General features: G+C 37.3%; 1 protein-coding gene across 4 annotated transcripts in view; it reads left to right on the top strand.

The window, feature by feature from the left end:
- The window catches only part of CDC42SE2 (CDC42 small effector 2), a 144,930-nt gene that overhangs the window by 96,285 nt on the left and 21,408 nt on the right, over positions 1 to 27,237 (top strand). For all 4 annotated transcript variants that reach the window (XM_036076509.2, XM_036076507.2, XM_036076508.2 and 1 more), the window contains one exon: positions 11,332 to 11,679. In XM_036076509.2, coding sequence (XP_035932402.1) covers positions 11,626 to 11,679 — 54 coding nt within the window. In that variant the 5' untranslated portion in view covers positions 11,332 to 11,625. The remainder of the gene's footprint in view (positions 1 to 11,331; positions 11,680 to 27,237) is intronic.

The following is a 27,237-nucleotide window of genomic DNA, read 5'->3' as shown; positions in this document are numbered from 1 at the left end:
TAAAGAGTTTAGTGACTTTTCTTTTGGAAAAATACAGACTCATTCTGACTACAGGCAGCATATTGTATTGCTTTTCTGTGTTCCTGAGAACACAGGTCAAGATACCATGTTCTGATATGCAGTTGATGGTATTGACTTAATTTTGTTTCTTCTCATTTCCTCTGTAAAATTAGCAAAGGATTTCAGTATGATATTTTCTAGAATTTTTTTTAAAAACCTGTGGAAACAGTTCTGTAGATCTGTAGATTAAAAAAAAAATTCTCTTTGGTAAGGGTGAGAAAGATCAGCTTTGTGTGTAAATTTTATCTTCTTGGTACCAGAAGCAGTAGTTAACGCATTATTTATTTTGTAAGGATTCCTGTGGTTTTTATTTGTACTGAATTTGATATATCTTTATTGTTTTTCTTTGTAATAAAGCTAATGGTATAATTTTTGAAATCTTTTAAATTTTCCTGGCTTCCTACTCCACTTCTGTATAAATTCGTATAAGGCATCTTTTTCTACACTAGCTTCCTTTTCTCCTCCCTGTCTACCCTAAAAAGAGGAAAATCTGTTCAGCCTCAGTGACAACCGTATAGACCTAAGTAACTGTTGAAAAAATAATAATGATTAGTTTGACTGAGAGCTGTAAATAAATTATAGTCTGGTTAGTCTTTGGCAGTGACCATGCTTTTTTTTGCAGGTGTTGTCATTGTTGATCTTTAACTTACAAATGATGTGAAATAGATAAGTAAAATGTGATGTGTACAGCTTTTTTGTTTGTGCTTATAACTTCCATCTGGAACTTAAAAGATAATATGCACGTACATAATTTTTAAATATTTTTTTCTGTAGATAATTGTTCCCTTTTTTTTTTTTTTTTGAAGATTTTATTTATTTATTTGAGAGAGAGAGAACGAGAGACAGAGAGCATGAGAGGGAGGAGGGTCAGAGGGAGAAGCAGACTCCCCGCCGAGCAGGGAGCCTGATGTGGGACTCGATCCCGGGACTCCAGGACCATGACCTGAGCCGAAGGCAGTCGCTTAACCAACTGAGCCACCCAGGCGCCCAATTGTTCCCTTTAACAAGAAAATCTTTGAACCATTTTAAACTTGGATGTGCTATGTCTGGTGTTAGACATTCTGTTGATACTGTTTGGTGTTTGACTTGAGAGGAAACTTTGATAACCTAGTAACATGAGTCAGCTCTTACCTTGTCCCAGATATGATGTTAATCACTTTGATAATACAATTTGATGTTAATTTTTATGGCGGGGTTGGGGTGGAGAAATTTAAAACAGCTAAGAGAGCTCTTTAAGGAGTGTGACAGAGTTCTCTTGTCATAGCAAATTAATCTTGTAAAAGTTTGTCCCAGCCAAAGACAGCTGAGAATACCTCATTTATTTAGGGAAAATACCAAGTTAACAAAAAGTCCTCAGGCAATTATCACAAAGCAAGTAGGAATCAAATATAAATCACCGTGATCTTTTCTCCCTGGGATGAATCTGGAACATGGTATCAAAGCCTGGTCTCTGCCTTACCTAGTTCTATACCCAGATAAATGACTGCAGTTTGTGCTCATTTGACTTTACCTCCTCAGGGGATTGATAGGAGATTCCATGCCTGCCTAAGAAGCCTGAATTACATACTTTTCATTCTTCAAGCCTTTTAATTACCTTCCTTCAGCCTTGCTTTTGCAAAACAGATTTGGCAGCCAGTTCAGGCAGTAACTAGGTACTGAACAAGCATTCCCTTCTGAAAGTTTAAATCTCTGATACCAAGGCCTTTTATACCAAGAAGAGAAAACCTGACTAAATACAAATGATTATATGAATGTGTTTTTAAATAATTAATAACCAGTAGATGAAGTTAGAATTACTTAAAGTATATACTGAATATCCTTTTATTGTTGATCTTATTGTATGACATAGACATACAAATAATACATACATTTAAATTTGCTTTTGTGGAAAATATGTCATTGCTATCAAAGGGACTAATTTAATTGGCATAAGTAAGCTTTGTTTTTCTTTACCTTATTACTGGTCCTGCTTCATTTTCCCTGTTAAATATAAGTGATAATAAATAGACTCATGTATTTCTGTGTGTGTGCTACTCCATCTAAGAAGGGAGATTAACTAGAAATATTTTTGTCCACCTGCCTGGGTAAGCATCAAGGAAGTTTCTCTCTGCTCAGTTCTCTGGGTGGAGAGAAAAATAATGATGTAGCAATGATGATGATGATGGTAACACAGTAAAAATAATACCATTTATTTGTTTATTTAAACTCATTGTTTGCCACCCTCTGTACTTAGCAACTTAACTTTACTTATCTAACCCTCACATAAACCTTTGAGGTAGATAAAATTGTAAACTCCATTTTATAGAACAGAAAACTGAGACACACACAGGTTAAGTATCTTGCCCAAGATCCGACAGCTAGTAGGTGGTGGAATTCAGGATTTGAACTTAAGCTCTCTAGGGCACTTGGGTGGCTTAGTCGGTTAAGTGTTTTCCTTCGGCTCAGGTCATGATCCCAGGGTCCTGGGATAGAGTCCCATGTCGGGCTCCCTGCTCTGCAGGGAGTCTGCTTCTCCCCCTGTCCCTCCCCCACTCGTTCTCTAAATCTCTCTTGCAAACAATAAATAGAATCTTTAAAAAAAAAAAAATAAACTTAAGCTGTCTAGTTTCAGAATCTAAGTTTCAACACTATATCATACTATCTTTCCAAGCTTGCACTTCCACAGAAATGTGCAGTATGAATGTGTAGCATCCATGTGGTATGAGAATTGCGAGTGAAGAAATTAAAACTTAAATTTGATTTTGTGAACTTCCCCTTGTGGGTATCTAGTATATGTGCTGCTGAAGCGAGCACACCTTGTGGGCATCTAAGTATTAGGAAATGCAACTGCTTTGTAGGGATTCTTCCTCAACCAAGGAGTACTAGACTTTCACAGGAAAAACAACCTCCCAGTGAAGATGAGCTCATAATGTAATTACACGGAAGTGGTCCAACATGAGGGAGAGTTAGCAGACAACACAAGAAGGCTAATTAGAAGACTAGGATTGATTTAACAGAATAATCAGAAGAAGACTATAAAATGAGTCACTAAAGTGTCTAAGTTTAAAAGATTAAGAGATTGAAGTAAGTGAATTTGCAAAAGAACCACATAGAATTTGTTAAAATGGAAAATTTGATTATTTAATTAAAAGTCAATAATTGGGGAAAATATTAATAGTGAAAATCAAACAGCAGTTGAGAAACAGTTGAAAGAACCCAAATAGAAGTGTATCTAAAGCTAGAGATTCTATGAAATTGGAGTCAAATGGAAAGACAATCTTTAAAGTATCCATAGGGAAAAAAACAAAAGTGTACATTCAAAGGACCAAAAGTCAGATTAACAGTGAACTTCTCATCAGCAACAGTAGAGGTCAGAATAATATCTGCAGAGGACTGAAGGAAAAGCACTGTTAACCAAGAATTTCATACTTAGCTGTTAAGCTCTCATGCAAGAATAAGGGCACAATATAGAAATCGTGTTAACAGTGTATCTGAATAAAGGTTAGATGGGAGATTTCTGTTTTGGCAATTCTTTTATAAGTAAATTGTTTCAAAATTGAAATTAAAAAAAACCCTCACTGTTTTAGAGAAACAACTGGAAGCTTACCACTTGCAGGTAATCATTAACAGCATGTATTATTGAAAAAACTCTTAAAGTATGTACTTTATGAAGATGGAAGTTCATCTTTATTTTTTTTATTTTTTTTTATTTTTTAAAGATTTTATTTATTTATTTGAGAGAGAGAATGAGATAGAGCATGAGAGGGGGGAGGGTCAGAGGGAGAAGCAGACTCCCCGCTGAGCAGGGAGCCCGATGCGGGACTCGATCCTGGGACTCCAGGATCATGACCTGAGCCGAAGGCAGTCGCTTAACCAACTGAGCCACCCAGGTGCCCTGGAAGTTCATCTTTAAAGGAAGGATTGAAAAACAAGGAACAGTGGTTATCAAAGAAATTGGTAAATGTCGATAACCATTGATTATCATCATCATTCTGTACTTCCATGTGCCAAGTCTAAGTATTTTGTCTAATTCACACAACAGCCCTATGGTATAGGTACTTAACATTTTTCTGAACTCAAGGACACCAAATTCTCCTTTTTGAAGGAGCTCATTCAGTCCCTGGCACACTGAGTGAAAAGGGACAAGACCAAGTTATGTCTCTGTGAAATTTGAGAATTCTGAGTAAGAGAAAATCTTTAAGCCTTTGAGAGAAGGGAAAATTTTTCACCTAGAAAGCAAATTAGAATGTCACCAGCCTTCTTAGCAACTCTGGAAGGTAGAAGATCATGAAACAGTGCCTCTCAAATCCTGAGGGAAAAGATCTTTAACTTGATACTCTGTACTCAATCAAATGTCAAATGCAGGGATTTAAAACATTTTCCTTCCTATGTACCCTTTCTTAAGAAGCTACTGGACTTGGAAGGTATAAGTAAACCAACTATTTTCACATGCAAAAAGCTACTGGAGTATGTGATTTTGCAAAATAAGCTGAGGAGGATGAAGAAAAAGGAATATGTAATGATTAGAAATCGGAAAGGAACTGAGGGAACATGCCTAGAGAGCAGCTAGTTAGAATTGAAGCAGGAGGCCAGGTTTTGTGAAGAAACAAAACAAAACAAAACAAAAAAAATTTTTTTAATCAGTATGTCTACGCATATGGTTAGGTATTTGGAAATTACAGGTCTTTTGCAGCTCTAATTAAAGTATTTTACAGTTCTGATATAGGTACATAGAAAGACTAAGCAAATAAAAAAGCTCAGCACTTATTAACCTCAGGGAAAAGAAAAGATGATTCAAGAAGGGATAGCTGATTCTAATACGTTACTTATTTCAGTAGTAGCAATTATAACAGAAACATTGAATATTGATTCAATGAAAAATTATAATTATCTAGTGGTAATGGTGATGGTGACAGGGAGTTTGAAGGTAGGAGGTGATGTAAAAAAAACCTATCAACCTATTTTAACAGAAAGTCAGTTTAAATTATTTACAAATCGACAATTTAAGAAGTAGCATAAGCATCTTATTTATAATTATAAGTACCAGAAGGAAACATGTTGGTAAGTTAGAAATGACTACAACCAACAGATGAAAAGGGATAGGTTAGAGATTTATCTTTTTTTTGAGATTTGCCATTTTTGATAACTTTTTATTACTTGAATTTTAAAAATCTATGTGCTTGTATTATTTTGAATAACAGTAAAGATTTGTTTAAATGTAAGAAAGCATTGTACAAGTATGGTTTTATTCAGAGAACTGCCAGTGGTAGGATAGAATTCAAATGTGTGTTCCTTGGTGTAAACAGTGTGTGGTGGTACCACCCACCAAGAAAGTTAACATAAAACCAGATATGGGGGAAGGGGCAATGAATTCTATGTTTCAAATACCAGGTTTCAGGTAAGTAGGAGACTAAGTGAGATGTTCATTTGCAGGTGTATATAAATGTCTGCCTGGACTCAGGAGAAAAGTTCAGAGTGATAATAGATATTTCAGTCCATCACCTAATACATTGAGAGGCTATGTATCACATAATTGTTACTTCTAATTTGGCCACTAAAGAAGTATTTAAGGAGAGGGAATAATACAGTGGAAATGGGAAAAAGAAAAAGGGGGAGAGAGAAAACGAAAAGCAGAAAGAAAAGTACCAGGAAAGGAGAAGGAGAAAGATTATTAAGGAGAGGGAAGTAAAACATGGCAGTCATTCTCATACAAGAGGGAGAAGAAATGTGGGGAGTAGAGCTTGAGAGAGTGGTATTCATGAACATTGCTTTCCTCTATGTTGGTATTGCAAACTCTTGCACATTTGAGCCAAAAAAAAAAAAAAAATCTCTCTTATATCTCTAAACATAATGTATATGTTTAGTGTTAAATACTTGAGTTTTAATTAAGAGGGAAAAAAGAAGATGTGAGGGGGAAAAAGCCTGAGTAGACTGTGAAGATGTTACCTAACGAATAAAAATATCAGTGATTAATGTTCTGGGTGGCTCAATTGGTTAAGCATCTGCCTTTAGCCCAGGTCATGATCCTGGGGTCTTGGGATCGAGCCCCACATCAGTAGGGAGTCTGCTTGTCCCTCTCTCTCTGCCTCTCCCTCCACTCGTGCGCGTGCTCTCTCAAATAAATAAAATGTTAAAAAAAAAAAAACTGATGAAGAAAACACATGTAAAGCCTGTACACTGAAAACTACAAATTATTGGGTATGTCATGTTAATGAATTAGAATACTCAATATTGTTAAAACGTAATTATGCATTATGTAGTTGTTAGTATGAATGCAATCCCAATCAGAAGTGCCAGAGGCTTTTTTGTAGAAATTGACACAAACTGAATCTAAATGTATATAGAAATATGAAGAACCTAGACAGTCCACAAAAAGCATAACTTATAAAAGATAAAATGGATAAACCAGACTATCAAAAAACAAACTATTTGAAAGATTTTTTTTTAAAGATTTCATTTATTTATTTGAGAGAGAGAGCGCACGAGCAGGGGGAGGGGCAGAGGACGAAGCAGACTCCCAGCTGAGCAGGGAGCCCATGTGGGGCTCCATCCAGGACTCTGAGATCATGACCTGAGCTGAAGGCAGATGCCTAACCCACTGAGCTACGCAGGCACCCCAAAAGATGTTGTTTAAAAAAAGAACGCCTGGGAAAAGATATTCCCAGTACTTATTTTGGACAATGGACTTGATCTAGAATATGTAAAGAACACAATTGAATAAGACAACTAAATTCAAAAGTGAGCAAAAGATCTCAACATACGTAACCAAAGAAGATAGACGAATTACCAAACAAGCTAAAGAAAAGACTATCATTAGTTATCATCAAAGTGCAAATTAAAACCGCAGCAAGATACTACTTCATACCCACTAGAATGACCAACATTGAAAAGACTGACAATTGTAGAACAGCGGGGACGCTCCTACATTGCTGGCACAAGTGCAGAATGGTACAACGGATTTGGAAAATGGGTGAACAGTTTCTTACAAAGTTAAAATTAAACTTAGAATAAGATCCAGCATTTCTATTTCTAAATTACTCTGGAGAGATGAAAACCGATCCAAGTGCAGAGTGTAAGAAGGAGAGGAAGCTGATGGTGGAGAGTACTACTACAGTTTTTTTTAACTCATGCCAGTCTCTTTGAAAGCCAGGAGACTGAGCTTTTAATTCAAAGAGACTGCCAGTCACTAAATGGCCAGATAATTCACTTTAAGCTTTTTCTAAAATTTTGTCTTGTGAACCTGTGCATTTGTGAAATACCGTCTGGTGCTGTAGACCAGTCTGACCCCTTATATATGTGTGGAATGTGCTGAGCTGTGTTTCAAGCCAAATTTAGATGTTGATGTTGTTGCAAAGTGACACTCCTTTTATTGTCTTAAGATTTTAAAAGTATAAGGTTTTCAAAATGGAAATGTTTTAAGCAACTGTCAGCTCAAGAAATGAAAGTAACTATAGTTTATATATTACTAGGGAAATTGTTTTGTGATAAATTTAATACTTCTCTCCAGGTGTTCATATATAAATGTTTTAAGTATGCACTTTTGAAAAATAATTGTGACAAGGAAGTTTGTTTAGAAAAGGAAGAAGATGGAAATGTATTTGGATGACATTCCAAGGCGTGTTTGAGACATTTTTAGATTCATGTATTTACTTAACAAATATAGAGCTGTGGAGTTGCAAACATCTGCTTGGTTTGAAAGTGCATTTCACGATTATCTAGGTGGAAATAACTTAAGCTGTATATCCTGTCTGTCTTATTTCCAAAAATGAGGCAAAAATTATTGCACTTTTAAAAATCATTCTTTAACTAAACACAAGGGAGGAGGAAGTCTTGTGAATGTCATTTTCCAAGGTACATGTGAGTGTGAAATTGTATATTTTAAAAATCACAAATTAATGAATAGCTTTACTCTAAATGGGAAGGAGGTCTGAATTTGGAACAAGGAAAGGTGATAAGGTATTATGGATTGTATATTAGGAAGCTCTTTATTAATTTTAAGTATTAAACAGAACACTTAAAAAGAGAAGAAACGGGTACCTGGGTTGCTCAGTTGGTCAGGTGTCTGCCTTTGGCTTAGGTCATGATCTTAGGGTCCTGGGATCGAGTCCCACATCAGGCCCTGCACAGTGGGGAGTCTGCTTCTCACTCTCACTCTCCTTCTGTGCTCATCCTCTCTCTCTCTCAAATAAATAAATAAAATTAAAAAAAAAAAAGAAACTACACCTCCCAATCCAAAATTAATATTTGAAGATGGTTTCTGGAAAACATAATTTCCAAATAAAAATGAAATTTGCCTGACTTTATATGTAGATAAAATAGAATAAATTAAACCATAGATTTTTAAACATCAAATTTCAAATCCAATAGATTTGAAGTTTTTCCATGTCTGTGTTGCAACAGTGCTGAGCATAAAGAATTTTTAGTTTCAAACAAAGGTATATTTGTTTTCATAGAATTGGTTAAAAGAGACTTCATTTCACAATGACGTCTTTTTTCATTAAGAAATTTATTTGTAATGAAGTACAGTTGACATAGTAGTTTCTGGCTTGCAGCATAGTGATTTGGCAGTTATATACATTATGAAATGCTCATCAGGAGAGAAGTGTAGTTACAATGTGTCACTGCACAAAGTTATTACTGTATTATTGACTGTATTCCCTATGTTGTGCTTTTTTCATCTTAATGACTTATTTATTTTACAACTGGCACAATGACTTCTTAATGCCCGAGGTCTTTGATCAAGGTGGAATTAAACTTCTTAAATGCAACACTAAATAATGTTCCTGTTATTGTGAATTTAACCCTTTCCTCTTAGTAGATTCTTCCTAAGAAGGAAGTAAGAGTTTCTGAACCTTCACAGTATTTACCTAGTTCACTGACAAAGTCAGTTACAACACTGCCACTTCTTTGTTTTGGAAGTTTGGGTGAGATGAGGAATGTTCATCCCTGCTTGAAAATAAATCTTCCAGGTTCTGAATTTTAACTATGGCAAGAATGTAAATTTTCTTCCTTCTGATCTTCCTCCTTGAACATAGGCTTAAATCTTAACCTCTCATTTTCCTGTAGTATGTTAGGGGACTTGTCCAGTGGACTCAGTAGAATCAGAGTGCCACGTTTGTGACATTAAACGTACATGCATTTATCTTTACTGAAGATTTTCATCCATACAGATATAAAGATGACTGTCATTTGTGTCTTACCAGGTTTCCAGTCATGGCTTTGGAGAACACAAAAGGGAGGAATGTTATTTCACTTAATGTTCAGGGTGTGTGATCCTGTAATGTAGCTGTCTTTTACTGATTTATAATTGGGATAGCTTATAAATGGACTATATCTTTTTCAGAGATTGATAAATATGTGATATGTTTGATTACTTGGGACAAAAATGTTAATACACTCTTTGAGTAATCTCATTAATGCATCTTTGGTCTTTTCATTTCCGAGATGGCTCTTTTCTTCACTGTATCTGCCACCCTACCATGTCTTTTCTGGGAAATATTTCCTACATTTGTTGACTCTGCTTCTTTCCCTTCACTCACTTCTCAGCTCTCTCTAATCTGATTTCTGCCGGCACTACTTCAATGAAACTGATGTAACCAGGACCACCAAGTATCTTCTGCCCATTCTGATGGACAGTTCTCTGTCTTGGCTATCTCATCAGCAGTTAATACTGTTACCAACTTCCTCCTTGAAACAGGCCCCAGTGACACCACTTTAACTGGTTTTCCTCCTCTCTCTCTCTCTGTGGTAATAGCCAAATATTCTTGGTAGACTTTTCTTCCTCTACCCATAGTTAAATGATGCTATTACTTAGAGTTCTCTATTAGACCCTCTTGGTTTTTCATGATGCAGCTTTCCTTAGAAATTAGGATTCAGGAGCACTTGGATGGCTCAGTCGGTTGAGTGTCAGTGAGCTTGGGTTTCTCTTTCTCCCTCTCCCTTTGCCCCTCTCCCCGCTCGCCTGCTTTCTCTCTCTCTCTAAAATAAATAAATCTTAAAAAAGAATTTAGGATTCATGGCTTCATTTATGATCTGGTAATTCCAGGACTTTTCCTTGGCTTCAGAACTGTACATCCAGAGGTCTAGTGGACATCTTTACTTGATGGTTGTACTAGGCTGCAGGTGATAGAAATCCACTTCAGTGTAGCTTCAGGCTAAAGAGAGAGAAACACAGCCTCACAAAACCAAAGCTCAGATGCATAGGTCAAACTGGTCTTAGGGATGAGTGGAAGTAGAGATTCATGTCCTCTAGACTTCCTCCTCTCTCTTGTCTGTGCTTGTCGGCATTATTATCTCAGAACAGTCATCTACATGAAGTTTGGAATTTATTTGGCAAAGGCCTTAAAGTCAACAGCTTGGCAGTCACGAAGAAAGGATAGGTTCACTCTTTGCCCAGCTCCACATAGAAAATGGCCTGACAGGGATGCCTGGGTGGCTCAGTTGGTTGAGCGTCTGCCTTTGGCTCAGGCTGTGGTCCCGGGGTCCTGGGATAGAGCCCCGCATCGGGCTCCCTGCTCAGCGGGAGGCCTGCTTCTCCCTCTGCTGCTCCCCCTGCTTGTGCGCTCTCTCTCTCTCTCTCTCTCTCTCTGACAAATGGATGGATGAAATCTTTAAAAAAAAAAAAAAAAAAGAAAAGAAAAGAAAATGGCCTGACATGGATTCTGAATGACTCTGTTGGTTAGCTACTTGTGGGATGTAAAAAACTGTTCTTACTGACACTGATTCTGGTGGTGGTGGTGGCAGGAATCTAATGTCTTAATTCACAAAATGAAGCCAAAATTAGACCCTGTCCATCTTTCATGTTCAATTTCAACTTCATTGGAGAAGCTGCTAGTTTTATTTATGGTTATTGATGAGTTACAGCTGCTTAATTATCTAAGAAGAGTTGATTGCTCTACCAGTTACTTTCTGGGTTGTCTTTGAGAATAGAGGTTCAGGTGAGGAAACCTGTATGAAAATGATCAGTATTTCTTCTTGGAATTTGAGACTTTTGTATGGCTATCATAGTGTTCTAGTTTAGTGATTTAAAAAAAATAAACTTATTAGAATAATTCAGAGTTTTATAGTCATAAAATAGGATGCTCTATGAAGGCAGGGATTTCTTATTTCACTGCCATATTCCTGATACCTGACAAAGTGTTCAGAAAATTTTGTTGAATATCAGTTTTTTAAAATTTTGATTTTTTTTTCAATGCTTACTTTTTGGGGAAATAATTTTAATTTTGTCACAGATTTAAAAAATAAAAGCATCTAAGTAAGTAACTTGTTTTCTTCTATTTTTCTTCTTTTTAGATTACCTGTTAGACGCCCTGAGTCAAGACAACAATTTTTATACCTTCCTGGTGGTTGAGAAACGAGTCTCTGTAGAACGAGAAGCAAAGAAAGGAAAACAGATTGACTTTCTTCATTAAATTGACTGTATAAGATACTCGACTTTCAGGAACAAAAACACAGAGAAGTAATAAAATTATTTTTTTTTTTTTGGCATCATTGGACATTCAGCATATCAAGGAGCTTGCTTTTGAAGCTTCCCGAGCCAAGATTTGAAAACTTCATTGGTGCTCATTTATACCGTGGACTATAAGCATGAGTGAATTCTGGTTGTGTTTCAACTGCTGTATTGCAGAACAGCCTCAGCCTGTAAGTATGAAGTAATATGTGTACAGATTGGGTGGGGTGCTTATTAAACATACCACTGGTTCTCAAGCTGGGAGTTAGGACCCTAGCAGTAATTGCAGGGCAGATCTCAGGAGTGTCAGAAAGTAGTTCATGGAACTCTGAACATCTGGTTAATAAAAAAGAAAAACTTTTTTGAGTAAATAGTGTCAAGAACTGTGCCCGACCACTGTACGTGGCTGAGGAGGTTGTCTCCTCTACCAAGTAGATGGCTTCTAGAGGAACAGTGAGGGGTTGACACCCTGACTTGAGGTAAAAACAGTGGAGTCAGCCTTGAAAGTCAGTGGGTAGAAGAATGTGGCAGCCAGACTGCTCACATCCTTCTTGACCTACCACTTCTTTTTCCTCTCAGCAAGCATCTGAGGTAGATACCATTACCCTTATTGTTCAACTGGAATAGATACAGTTTTTGCTCAAAGTTCTATAGATAGTAATTGGTCTTAGGTAACTTTTTGGTGCATGCCCCACTTTTGTGCCTTCTAACCTGTGCACTCATATTGTTGCCTCTTCCCAAATCTTGCCCTCCAAGTCAATTTTCTGTTCATCTTTTAAGATGCCTAGATCAAATGTCACTTCTGTATAATCTTCAGCTTTTTCCTGACTTAGCCATTACCTCATGTGTATTCCCACAGGCTCATTACTTTATTTTTCTATTATAGCCTAGAACTTCTTTATGGTAAATAACTTCTACAGTCTCTCCACCACATTTTTAGTTCTTTAGGGGCTCTGACCAGATTTACTTTGTATTTTCAGGATCAAATCTATTATCTTGGAGCATGTAGCTTTACATGCCAGTTGGTTAACTGGCTGGCTGGCTGAATAAGTGAATTTATATTGTTTCATTTACATTTGTAAGAACATAAGTGGAAGAATGAGGTGTAATCTTGAAGTCTTCTCAGATCTTTTTTGAGCCTTTTCCTGGGCATGTGCAGTCACTTTGTAATTTTCCTCAAGTATGCAGTGTTTTTTTTGAACATCCTAGTCTTTCATGTTTGGCTCCCAGAAGGGGAAAAAGTGAAAAATGAAGAGGGTTGGAGGGAGAGGAGAAAGGATGCTGGCTTTTAAATCCCCTACAAGTGACTGAACTAGAGGGGGAAGTGCAAGGACTGCCCACCTCTTTGGTCCTTGGTGATGAGAAGCACAGATAATTGAAGGAGGGGTTCATTTTTGCCCATCCTGGCTCCACAAGATGTGTGTAAACTGCTCTAGGAAACAGCTAGGAGTTGGGGATGGGTAGCTGCTACTGTAGTAAGAGCTGAAATTAAATGTAGTTTATCTTCTAAGTCTTCTCCTGGAGGTTGCAAAACTTGAACAGACTCCAGAGTTCTAAAATAGTTCTATCAGACAGATTCTGCCAATGCATTTGTTGTGGTGGGATGCAGAATCCTTGTGCTACTTACTTTGCCATTTCCCTTTACAACTTTTATAATTTTGTTTTTTACATTTGGCTCTTTGGTTCATGAAATATGGAAGATTGTTCTGTGTGGTGTGAGGTAGGGGTCTATTCTTCCATGCTAATCAGCTACCTACAGTTTATTAAATAATCTTTTTATTAGTGATTTGGAATGTCACTTTTACTGTATGCCATGTTTTCCTGTATTGAAGGGTCCATTCCTGAAGTCTTTTATTTTTTTGGTGCATGTGTTTATACCTGTGCCTCTACCATACTGTTTTAATTGCTGTAGTTACTAAGTAAATTTTTGCTATATCATAGAGAAAATCTCTTTCATAGATGTTTTTTCAACTGTATTGGTAATGTCTTGTTTTGTGAGCTGGTTTGTTGTTCCGTGGTCCCTTATCAGATTTTTCTATCCTTTTTCTTTATATGAAGTATTTCATAATGCGTATTTTTAATACTATAGGTGTTTACGATTGCATTGTATGTAGAGTGTAATTGAGATTTGATGTCTTCAAAATTCTGAACAATCCCTTTGAGAAACATGGCATATGTTTTCATTTATATAGTTCTTTTCATATTCTTTTAGTAAAGCTTAAAAATTTCATCAATAAAAATATGCACATTTCTTATTAGATTGGTTCTAAATATTTTAGGGTTTTTTCTTACTGTTGTGAATCAAATTCTGTTCTTCAATTACATTTCCTAATAAAATTTTATTAGTATATAGGAAATGAATACTATTTATCCACTGATCTTTTAACCAGACATCTTACTGAACAGTTTATATTTTCAAAATACCTTTGTATGGTGACAGGTTGTTTTTTTTTTTTTTTAGTCTTTTTCTGATGAGTGAATGTCTTATCCTGGTATCTTACGCATTGACTAAGATCTCCAGCATAATGTTGAATAGTGCCAGTGATGTGTGAGAAAGGGAGAAAGGAAATGGGAAAGGTTCTAATTAAAGCATAATATGAGTTTATACTTTAGTGAATGTGTGTTTACCTGTACATTTAAGTTATCGTGTGTAATTTGTTATCAACGATACTACCAAGGATTAAATTTTCACCAGTTTTTAAATTAGGGAATTTTTAAATTCTATTGCCATATTGTTTTAGTATGCCTTGTAATATTTTGTTAAAAGTCAGAAATATGGTAACAGTGAGTAAAGGAACTAAGGTAAACAGGCCTTTAGCATGAGGTTTTATGTTTATCTGTCTCAGTGTTGGGCCATGTTTACTGAAGCTGTAGGTGTCAGAGGATAAAATTTCCGCTGGTGTCCTTGTTTTTGTGCCTTGTTTTCTTTGGGTTTACTTGGAGACTTCTTAAATAAGGTCTGAGATGTCTCCTCCTTTCAGTTCTCCTCTTATATAGAAGCATAGTGATGTGTTGATAAGGTGTGGGGGGAGAAGCATTATGTGCTGTTGTGGTTAGGTTTCAGTTTTCTAGTGAGCCTAAGCCCCTGGGCTGTTACTCCCAGAAGTGCTTTTTAGTGTTTTGTTTTGAACTCCCTGGTTGAAGCAAAAACCTTAGAAGGGACTGGAATTGTGTATTTCTCTTTCTCTATATGGAAGGCTAGGCTGGCTGGCGATTGGATATTTCCCTTCCCTGGAGTTGGTTAGTTTATGGTAAAACCCCGGCCCATTAGCTCTGGTAAAAGAGTGTGTCTTGAGGGTTGGCTTGTTTTGTTTTGTTTTGTTTTTTAAAGATTTTATTTATTTGTTAGAGCACAAGCAGGGGGAGTGGCAGGAGAGGGAGAAGTAGGGTCCCTGCCCAGAAGGGAGCCCAAGGCGGGACTCGATCCCAGGACCATGGGATCGTGACCTGAGCTGAAGGCAGATGCTTAACTGACTGAGCCACCTAGGTGTCCCAAGGGTGGCTTTGTTAAGAAGAACAGAATACCCAGCCTTACTGAAAAATGTCTATTTTTCCTTTTTCTTTGCCAAAGCACAAGGAGATGTTACTCTGATCTTCACTTAAGAACATGGTGGAGTTCTTGGAGGTAAAACTAAGACTGGGCCCCCCTGTGGTTTTTAACTCTCAAACTCCTATACGTTCCTCTTCTACTAATTCATCAGATACAGTTTACATTTTCCTACACTGGTCCTGGATACCTGGAAGTTTCTCATCTTGGGTTTCTGCTCCGATAAGTTGTGATTTTCTTTATTTGTCTGGTTTTGGGAGCAGCGGTTCTCTCTGTGATCTCAGTTCTCTAATGGATCTGAGAAGAGTTGGTGGTTTTCAGTTAGTTCAGCTTTTTTCTTGTGTGTGGATGGGAGTGAAACTACAAACTCCTTATGTGCCACACTGGAAACCAGAAGTCAGTATTGTATTTTTTTTTTTTTTTTAAGATTTATTTATTTATTTTAGAGAAAGCACGCGAGAGAGTGTGTGTGTGTGTGTGTGTGTGTGAGAGAGAGAGAGAGAGAGAGAGAGAGAGAGAGAGAGAGAGTGCGCGCAGGGGGAGGGGCAGAGGGAAAGGGAGATAGAATCCCAAGCAGACTCCCCACTGAGCACGGAGCCCAACACATGGCTCCATCTCACAACCCTGAGATCATGACCTGAGCCAAAACTAAGAGTCAGATGTTCAACCAACTGAGCCACCCAGGTGCTCCAATATTGCTGCATTTTTTAAGATTGATTTTTTCATTGCCAGTATTTGTAATGTATATAATAAAGTGAGTCCTGGTGCAGTATGTGATGTAGGTATAGTCACCAATAGCTAAAATAGGAAAACATAGATTAGGAGTGTAAACAACAGGAGCAGAAGGCCTTGGAATTACAAATATGAGACTTTAGAAATACATTTTCTGTTGCACAAAGGATTCACAATTTGAGTTTTTTGCATACATGTAACATGTCAGTATTGTGTTATTGTTGAATAATACAAATTTGTGTGAAATACTCCATAAGAATTCAATGGGCTGTGATTTTTTTATTCTTTTTGGCCTGCTGAGAAAAATAACACAAAACTTAACAGGGCCATGTGGTTATTATAGTACAGGAATAGTTTGCTTATTGGCATCAGAAAAACATTTAAAGGGTGCACTAATAATTTTATGTATGTTTACAGTTTACAAAAACAGATCCTTGCAGTTCTGTGAGACAGTGTCAGGAGTGCCTTTTTTGAAAGCTGCTTGGTCATCTCTAAAGTCTTCTAAAATATTTACTGAAATGAAAGTGCTGCACGCCAACTCTCCCACTCGTTCTTTGCCGCCCCCTGCTCTTGCACATTCCATGTATGAAGAAGAAACAACCCAATATGGGAAGAAAACAGAATGCATTTTTCTGTGTAGTGGCATAAGAATCATACTTTTTCTTCCTACTCCTTCAATTTAGCACAGCACAGTACAGAGTATAATAGAGTCCCAATTTTTTTGAGCCTTGGCAGTCCAAACTTTTCAAGTTAACTGTATTTTATAAATGCTGTAGTTGCTGTTGCTAATTATAGCCCAAGTTATAAATTTAAAAGTGGGTGGTTGCTGCCTTGCAATTTAATTTTTTTTAAAACTGAAAAGATCTGTCAGCTCTTTATAGGTTTATAGTGATTCTTTACCTACTTATTGTGCATTGGAGTACTGGTGGACTTTTAAAATATAATTGGTATACCAAAAACTACAAATAATTAATGTATACAATCTGATGAATTTGGACATAGGTACATACTTGTGTTACCATCACCACAATCAAGGTAATAAACTTATAATGTAGCCTCAAAAACAGTATCAATTACATCCTTCCCCCACTTTTTATTTCATGGTATTTTGTAATGCTGTTTGTCTCTGAAATGTGTTACTTTAATTAGACATATACACACAGTCACCATAGGTTCGTGCATATACTGATGTTCCAGGGTTTCTACAGTGAGCTAGGTACTGATGAAATGACAGTGAGTCAAGCAGACATTGTTTCTGCCGTCATGGCTTTCACTCTAGTGGAGGAGAAACTTAGTGAATAAATAAGTGTATGTGATGTCAGGTGATGATAAGTGCTCTGTGGAAAAGAAAAGCAGGGAACGAAGATGGAGAAGGAGAAATAGGGGTGTTAAGGGTGTCTAGGGAAGGCCTCTCTGGTGAAGTGATACTTAAGCAAGGATGTAAGGGAATAAGGCACAGGAGACTTAGAGGAGCATTTAGTCAGACTAGAGAGTGCAGTGCAAGGGCTCTGGACGTGCAGTTTGTGTGTGAGAGAGAGGAGCATCCGAGAAGGCCGAGTGGCTGTGAGCCCAGGGGACGGTGCTGGGAGAGAAGTTCAGAGAAGTTGCTAAGGGCCTGCTTATGGGTGGCCTTTCAGGCCATGAGAAGACTTTATGGTATCTGTTCTTTATGAAATGGGAAATCATTGAATGGTTTTGAGCAAAAAACCAAGTAGAACATACTCTTTTTCCAATGGTTTGAATGTTACTCTAAGCTCAGACTGAGAGTTAGCCCTGACTGACTAGACTGTTACTCTGGGCCGGTGAGTTACTTCCGTAATGCACACTCAGCCAGGGATTCTTGATCAGCCTGTAGAGTGTTCTGCAGTAAGGCCGTTTATTCCCTCTGTGGCTTTTCTTTCTGCCATTTTTGTTGTTGTTATTGTTGTTCTGATGTAGTTTTAACCTATGGTGTGTGTGTGTGTGATGATGCTGCTGCTGGACTGGCCGCAACAAGACAGAGAGCATCGTCCTCCGTGTTTTCAAGTGTTTGAGGTTTCCTCAGGGGAAATGGTTGAAGAATTGGAAGGAGGATGGCATGCGTCACTAGGTGTTTAGGAATTGAAAGAAGACTGTAGACATCCTGACAAGCATCCAAGCCCTGACTGCAGCCTGAGAGGATGAACCAACAATTCTGTGGAAAGCCGCTAGAGGAAACTAGCTGAGGGCACTGTATGATTTCAGGTGATTGATACAAAGTAGAGGAGCTCTGGTGGGGTGCCTCTCCATAGGTGCTGTGTTCTAATGACCTCAGATGGCACGTTTGTTTAGAGCCTCTCTTTTCATGAAGCACATTCCATATGCCACATACGCAGTATGAGTATGGTAAAAATGTTATTTTCAGGGCGCCTGGGTGGCTCAGTCGTTGAGCGTCTGCCTTCGGCTCAGGTCATGATCCTGGGGTCCTGGGATCGAGCCCCACATCGGGCTCCCTGCTCGGCGGCAAGCCTGCTTCTCCCTCTCCCACTCCCCCTGCTGGTGTTCCCTCTCTCGCTGTGTCTTTCTCTGTCAAATAAATAAATAAAATCTTTTTTAAAAAAAGTTATTTTCATTCCTTTTTCTGAAAACAAAAAATGTACATGCTCCTGATTTGTTTAATTTCATGTAAAATCATGTAACCAAACACTCAAAACACTTAATAGGTGAATTTACTTAATAAAAAGGAAATTATCCTTATCAGTTGAGAAATGAAAAATATCCCTACTTTTTAGAAAGGTATTGCAGAGGACTGGTTGAAATGTTTCCATTATAAACTAAACCTAGAAATTCCTGAGACTGTTTCATGCCCTGAAACTGCATGCCCTGCCTCAGGAGTGGCCACCACATTTCCTCATAGTCAGCTGCTTTGGGGTGTGGTGGTCTGTATTCCCTGTGTACTTAATATCCTGAGAAGAAAGCTGAATTTGTGTATATGTGCTTAATAAAGACAAATTAGAAAGGCTCTTGACATGAGGGTAGAGTGGAAGGTTTTTGCCCTTAACCAATTAGGAAGCACTGGTCAGTTAGTGTCCCTAGCATTTCATGTGAGTTCAAGTTTGGGGATGAGTGCGGGAAGGTAGTAGAAAGCCATTTAGTTTCAGAGGTTACAATGCTTTTATAAGTTGGTAAATGTTAGACATTTTTGCTTAATGCTTTTCTTAAATTGATCTTTGTTCAGTTTAGATGGGAGTTTTTTACTCTGTTCCTCGAAGTTAAGAAGCCATTTCTTAGCAAGCCATTGATGATTGCTGCCATCTTTAGTTACTTAAAAAGGGGTGACAGTGGGGCGCGCATGGGTGGCTTATTTTGTTAAGCTTCTGACTCTTGATTTTGGTTCAGGTCATGATCTCAGGGTCCTGGGATTGAGCCCCATGTCGGGCTCCCCACCTAGCGGGGAGTCTACTTATGTCCTTCTCCCTCTGGCCCTCCCCTGCTTGCGTGCACTGTCTCTCTCAAATAAATACATCTTTAACAAAGAGGGGAGAACAACAGCAAAAATAATCAGTATTAAATGTAGATAATAGGTTATGAATTCCATGCACCCATCTCTCAGCTTTAACAATTTCATTTCTTATGTGATCTTGTTCATCTCATTCCAGCCACTTTTGCCTTTCCTTTATTATTTTGAACACCAGTCCCAAGCATTATATAATTTTATCCATAAATATGTCAGTATTTATTCCTGTAAATGACTGTTATTTAATATAACCACATTATTCTTATACCAAAAATTAATCATTTAAATGTTTGTTTTACATCTAAACATATAATAATTATGAAACAAAAATATTAGTAAGAAAATATTACCTAAATTAAGAAATGGGACATTGCCAATACCCTAGAAGCCTCATAATGTGCTTTCCAAATACACCCCTGCTCCAGCACTTGGAGGCAACACTATCCTGGTTCTTAGAGTAATCACTTACTTACTGTGTTTTATTATTTTACCATCTATGTATGTATCCCTAAACAGTGTAATTTAGTTTACCTGTTCTAACTTGAAATGAATGGAGTTCTGTAATCTTTCTGTTTTCTGTAATCTTTTGTGTTTTGTTTTGTGTTTCTGTAATCTTTTGTGTTTTCTTCTTTAATTCAATATTAACTTTATAAGATTGGTCCATATTCATCCAGGTAGCTAAACTTCATTTTTCTTGCAAATTTTCTTGTATGACTACACCGTAATACATTTATCCAGTATAGTCCTTTTGAAAATCTGAGTTGTTAGCAGTAATGCTCTTGTGCCTTTCTGTGAGTGTGTTGTCAAGTGAACACATGCTTGAGTTTCTTTAGGGTGTATACGTAGGAGTGGAATCGGTGGCTTTGAAGTCTAAGGGCAGTCATTTTTACCATGCCAGACCAAATTGTTTTAATTTGGTATTGTCAGTTTACATTTCCACCAGCATTTTGAGTGTACCATTGTTCCATATCCTCCTGAACACATGGTATTGACAGACTTTTATGTTTTTATCAGTCTGGGAGAAAAGTAATGGCATCTCTTTGAAGTTTTAACCTTGTGTTATCTTGCATTTTAATATAAGGGAGCGAAAAGTAACCTTTTTTCGACTTTTCCGTTGTGAGCTTCAGGATTATACAGAAATCAGAGATTTCTTGAAATATAATTCCCCAGTTTAGGTCTTCAAACTTTTGTTCATCAGCATATTCTACTTTTATTTTAGGATAAGATCACTTCTTTAAGAGTACAGAAAAGACACATTTAGATAGGGGCATCTGGGTGGCTCAGTTGGTTAAGCATCTGCCTCCAGCTCAGGTCATGATGCTAGGATACTGGGATTGAGCCCCACAGCAGGCTCCCTCCTCAGCTAGGAGCCTGTCTCCAGCCCCTCTCCCCCCGCCCCCCCGCCCCCCTGCCCGCTTGTGCTCTCTCTCACTCATGCACTCTTGCTCTCTATCTCAAATAAATAAATCTTTAAAAGAGACACATTTAGATAAATTGAAGCACATTAAGCTAAGACATACTGTAGCAGTTTTCATTTTTGTAATTAGTTTCAAGTACGGGTATTAGTTCAGTGCTTTCTATTTTGTCTTTTAGTGTTGTAGAAATACTTGTAGTCAGTAGCCACCAAGTATCCATGTCAACCTATATATCAAATATTAGTAGAGCTTAATTTTTTTAAGTTTGTTTATTTATTTATTTATTTATTTATTTATTTATTTATTTATTTATTTATTAATTATCTCTATACCTAATGTGGGGCTTGAACTCACGACCCTGAGACCAAGAGTTGCACACTTCTCTGACTGAGCCAGCCAGGCGCCCCAGTAGAGCTTAATTTTAAAAAAGGGGGAATGAAAATCAAAGTTCTTTTATTTTCCTCTTACTTCCCAGCAGATCATTTTGAGTACCCCTCAGTGAGTATATCCCGTGGTATAGACTCTTGAATATAGATAGGTCAGATCATGGAGCTCTGGCGTTCAAAAATAAGATTGTATTATCTTCTTTGTGATTAAAAATACTGCTAAAAGGAAAAGAAAGGGAACTCGGGAAGAAGTTTTTGGATGAACCAGGAGGGGAAAAAGCCCATTGTGGTCAAATAATTAAAAAGTATATATGTATATGACAAATAAGCCCCAACTTAATTTTTTTTTCTGTATGCTAGTTAGAAAATCCATATCCTTATGTTCATAAAGAAAGTCTTCTTCATCTAGGAGGTCATGTTAAGTACTGTGAGCTTGTATTAACTGGCTGCTTATATGAATACTGAAACATTTCTTAAAAGATCTATTGTTTGCAAGTCATCTGACCACATCTGGGATATTGTTAAGTTGTTTAGAAAACACTGTCTTCAATTATAAGTTGTGTCCTTTGTGTAAATAGTGTGAAAGTCTGCATCATTTCATAAGGTGAATTCTTTTTTAAAGATTATTATGTATTTGAGAGAGAGAGAGAGCATAAGCAGCGGGGAGGAGCAGAGGAAGAGGGAGAAGCAGACTTCCTGCTGAGCTGGGAGCCCTGACTTGGGGCTCCATCCTAAGACGCCTAGATCATGACCTGAGCCTAAGGGAGATGCTTACTTGATTGAGTCACCCAGGTGCCCTGAGGTGGTGAATTCTTAAAATGGCTAAAATAAAGGCCCTTCTAAAATATCAGCAGCATAAGTTCTGTTTTACTGAATCTTGGGTTTTATAAACCTAGAAACAGCAAGAATGAAGAAGATTAAGTCTTAATATGTCTAGAGTTAGTGTGGATTGGGTTCTCATTCTCACATTGTCTTGGTATAATATACAACCAGGAAAGAAAGTAATAATACTGTTAAGGAACACAAATTTTATTATATTAGAGGTTAAAAAAAAATGAGTATACTAGGCAGGTAACAAACTATTCATTAATTGTCCATCAGCAGATGAATGGATAAAGAAGATGTGGTGTGTACATATACAATGGAATATTATGCAGCCATCAAAAAAGGAAATCTTGCCATTTGCAACGACGTGGATGGAACTAGAGGGTATTATGCTAAGTGAAATAAGTCAGTGAAAGACAATTATCATATGATCTCACTGATATGTGGAATTTGAGAAACAAGACAGAGGATCATAGGGGAAGGGAGGGAAAAATGAAATAAGACAAAACCAGAGAGGGAGACAAACCAAGAGACTCTTAATCTCAGGAAACAAACTGAGGGTTGCTGGAGAGGGGGGTGGGAGGGAAGGGGTGGCTGGGTGATGGACATTGGGGAGGGTATGTGCTATGGTGAGCATGGTGAATTGTGTAAGACCGTTGAATCACAGACCTGTACCCCTGAAACAAATAATACATTATTTGTTAATAAAAAAAGTCAAACTATTCATTATTGTAGAAAAATGAAGTGTTTATACAAATTTTATGTAATCTATGGCTAAGGAGAAATTAGAATTTAAATTATGGAACCTAATGCTATAAGTGGTATTGTACTAATTATCTGGGATAGATACTTACGATGTTTATAGTATCTTGAACAGTTTTAGAAGCACTTCTTAAGAATATGTTCATCACTGATGTAAACACATAGGAAAAAACCATTCTGTCTCTTATCCTTCTCTACTTTAAACTTGTTTGTAGGGCGCCTGGGTGGCTTAGTTGGTTAAGTGTCTACCTTCAGCTCAGGTCATGATCTTGGGGTCCTGGGATCAAGCCCCGCACTGGGCTTTCTGCTCAGCGGGGAGTCTGCTTCTCACTCTGCCTCTGTGCACAATCTCTCTCACTTTCTCTCAAGTAAATAAAAATCTTTAAACAAAAACTTGTTTGTAATGGGTAGAAAATATTACAGATAAGTTTTATTAGCAGCTACCACATGCAAGACAGATTGTAAGATGTCAGCTGTATCTCCTTTAAGTTCCGAGTACACGAAAGGTTGATTTGGCCCCTTACCATCTTTGTACATAGTAAAAATTCTTCTGATTTTTTAGATAAGACTTTTCTGGTGCTTATGTTCCATTTGCTTTTGTACATTGAACTTTCTTTTAGTTCTTTGGAAAGCTAATTTTCTGCTTAAATTCCGCTGTTTTAGAAGGTAAGACATTACTTGTTTTATATGTGATTTGTTTTCTATTTTCATTTGTGAACTGAAAATAATTTTCGTACAGACATCTAGTCAAATGCTTGTGTATGCTCACATGCAGATTTGGAAACTCTGTTAACTAGTAAAGTAAGTTGAGACTAATGAGTTGATGGTAGAGCCTTTGCATCTTAAGATTGGTTTTCTTTTTGGTGTGTGTTTCCATAACATATCCAAATGGAAATGAATATGTATATTGGATTTGAAATTGAATTATGAAAGTATGCAAATATACATCAGTAGTTTTAATAAGTTAACATGAAACCAGAAGTTTCAGAATTTTCAAAGGCTTTCCTTACCACCAAATGTTAATTATTATCTACCATATTTATAAGACCTTATTTCAAATACTTTCATATATCTTAATGATATGTGTCTGTCATTTTCATTCCTTCTTTGCATTTTTCCTTCTTTCCCTCTTTGTGTGGTTTTGATTTTGGTTTTATTTGTTATTACAGTGTCTACTTGGGTAATTTCCTCACTGGGATCTTAACATACACAAATACTTCTGCATGTACTCATATACGAATATATTCAAAAGGCATTAAAATACTGGAAAAAGTATTAGCCGAGTGAGTTCTGTATATAGATTAAGTAAACAAAACTTTTTATTAAACACAGAAAAGCTATTACTGGGTACCATTTTCTTGCCTACTTTAAGAACGGATAAAATTAGTAAGGAACGTAAGAGAAATGTGCTTTCAGTAGTGGTCAGCTATGGGAAATTGATCTCATTTTTAGGAACCCCAAAGTTAAGGGTAGTTATGAAAAATCAAATCCCCCCCCCCCCGCCCTTTTCTTCATATGATAACCTGGTTTTCTGTGGGGTTTAGAGTTGTTCAGATAAGGGTTTGAATTCCAGTGCCAATACTTATTTACTGTTTGACCTTGAGGAGATTAAACATTTGCAAATAGGAATAATGATAGGAAAAATAGGAATAATAATCCCCACTCCTAGGATTGAATATATTAAAGTAGATAATAGGTTAAGTATATCAAATAAGATATAAAGTGCTTAGTGAGTGCCTAGCTTACAGAGTGTTCTTACTATGAATGTTGAGTTGATAAATTGCGATTTCCTCTCATTTAAAAACATTTCTTTCTGCTTTTTCTTGTTTTTATCTCCATTGATTATTTCTAAGTACGTTGTATTTGAAATGAAGAGAATCTTCCAAGTTTGAAGAGTTCGTCTCTTGCCACAAGTATTTTGGTTTGGTTTGCAGTTACCAGGAAGAGAGATCCAGTCGTCTAACATAAGAGAGAATGTTGGACTTCCCCACACACACTTCCCCCATTTCTTTTATCCTGAAACCCACTTTACATTAAAGGAGTTTTAAAAACAAACAGGTATGAAAAGATAAAACTCACAAAGAGAAAGAGAATAAAGAGATAACCATGGATGAGAGATAATAAAAAGTGGTTGATAGAGTAGGAATTGGCTGAATGGCAGCCACAATCTAATTGACAAGAAGCAGCCTAGCATTTTTTAACCATGTTGCTCTTTAGAATTCCTTCAAGAATAAATTACCAAAGTAACAATACAGGAACATTTTCCTGAACTGAAACATCAACAACAAATTTTTTGGTTGAAGGCCTATTGAATGAAAAAACCCATAACCTTTAGTGAAATTTCAGGCTATATAGGCTAGACATTTAGCTATTTAACCAGTTGTACTGTAAGATATTTATGGATGGTGTTGGAACAATTAATGGGTTTCACAGAAGGTGAAGCAGAGAAAAAGCAATTCAACATAGACGGTACAAGAAATTAATTAAAGAACACTGCTTGGCTCACATGTGAACAATAGTTACAAAAAGTTAATATAAACATTTGATCTTTCTCTGTTTCACAGAGTGTGTGGGAGGAATTACAGGACTTTCTTTGAAACTAAGATGTTTATTTTAGAGCAACTGTCCTTACAGGAGAAGGAAAGGCTCCTGGACAAGAAGATTCCCAGATGTGCTTTAGTAGGAGCTGTGAAACCTCGTGGAGTAATACGACCTCCCTAGGAACATGCATTTCCTGCTGCTGCAGTAGCAGATTGTCTATCACACGTTTAGTAGATGAAAGCAACACAAATTTATTATGTACACGTAGAGGCTGAAAGTCCAATACAGGTCTCACTGTACTAAAATCAGTGTAAGCCGTCTTATTACATCACACGTTCTTTGTGCGAAATACAAGGTGTTTTGCCAGTCGAAAGTTAGCTGTGCTCTGCAGGCCCGCACACACGCTTGCATATGCCGTGTACGGAAAGTCTCAGGTGGCTCCGTGGTGGCAGAGACCTCTAGTGTTGTAAAGGCTTTTATACGCAAGAGCACTGAAAAATCTGTCATTAGTACTTAGAAAACTGATTTCAGATTACTTTTTAAATCTATTTTGTGCTTCAGTTTTTCGTACTTGAAATGTGTCACTTTAATCCAGATACTAACTTTAAATAGAAGGAGAAAAAGAATTCCCCATGTTCACTTCAGGTTTCTCACTGAGAGATGAGAACAGCTAGTTCTTTCAGTTTTGCTTTTAGCAATTTCGCCCTTGGAAGGTCACTATAAGCTTGTTTAGAGATTCCTTTTAAAAACAAATTTTGGGGCCTCCTGCAAACTTCTCATCTGTTACCAACTGCAGAATTTATAATGAAAGGGGGAAAGGTTAGTTACCTACTAAACTCTAAAGGGCAAAATAAAGAGGTTCTATTTGGGATTGGATTTTCAGTAACCACCATTTGTAAATACTTGCAGCATGGAATATCCTGCCTTTCTGTACTTTGAGATAATCCCTTGCTTGTAGCTCTAGTTGGGTGATATATGGTGTGGTTCTCATCTTTTATTGAAATGGCTCCTTACTATAAGCCCTTTGACCTGAGGGCTACTGCTGGCATTCCAGTGAGCGCACCAAGATCTAGAAGCTGGAGGAACAGAATTATCATTTATTGTCCCCAGAGTAGAAGATACAGTATAAGTTGGTATACTGAAAAGTCTTACTGTTTAGAAGTTTTGACCTATGAGAATATGGAATTTAAAGTAGGCTACTAGTTATTGAAGAGCAGATTTTTTTTTTTTCCTCCAGTCTCTGCAGTATCTCACCCCTGGTTTTTCTTCACTTTGTCCCTTAACCTGTTGGGGGTTTTGGGTTATAATCTTAGAAACCAGACTTCCCCAGGTGGTTCTATCAGCTGTATTACCAGTCATGGGAAAGCTGGATCTGGCTTCTTAAACTTCTGTATCCAGGACCTGGGGCACTGGTAGGATTCCGCTCTGTCGCTTTCTTGATTCTTGGCACGTTGGCATCTTACTTTCTGACTGGAGGTCAGTGTTTTTCTTCATAGGAAACATGGTTGCCCTCAACTTCAGGTTCTTCATCTCAGTTTAACAACCATGAGGAACAAAGGGCTTCTGTCTGCGTTAGTCCTTCCCAGTGAAGGATTCTGGTGCAGTTTGTCATGTGCACACCCTTGTAATCAGGGCTGTGGACTGTTGTCGTTGGCAGCCTATCAAAATCATATGGTTGGGTTTGGGAAGAGGTGATTTCCCGAAAGGAAAGGAAGGAGACTGGTGTTTCCAGAACAAAAAGTATGCAGAAAGAAATGGCATGTGTCCACTATAAATTATGTCTATTTATGCACAAGGATAACTCTCACTTGGTCAGTTTGGGTATCTATAACTCATTCTGGTAAACATGTTAAAAAGCTGCCTCAAATCCTTTAAGAACAATAAAAAAATTGTTGTAGGTCTGGAATACCCTAAGCTACTGTATGAAAAAAGAAGTTACCCAAATCAGTAAAATAGGAGCTAAGGATATGGAATTGTAAAAAACAACTCTTTATCTTTTGGTAAATGATAGCTTTACTGTCAGAAACTTGTATCTCTTTACCAAATACTGGAATAAACCTGGAGAC

This window comes from Halichoerus grypus, chromosome 2 (assembly GCF_964656455.1).
Source record: "Halichoerus grypus chromosome 2, mHalGry1.hap1.1, whole genome shotgun sequence".
Classification (NCBI taxonomy): domain Eukaryota; kingdom Metazoa; phylum Chordata; class Mammalia; order Carnivora; family Phocidae; genus Halichoerus; species Halichoerus grypus.
This window is presented reverse-complemented; position numbering and strand designations above follow the sequence as displayed.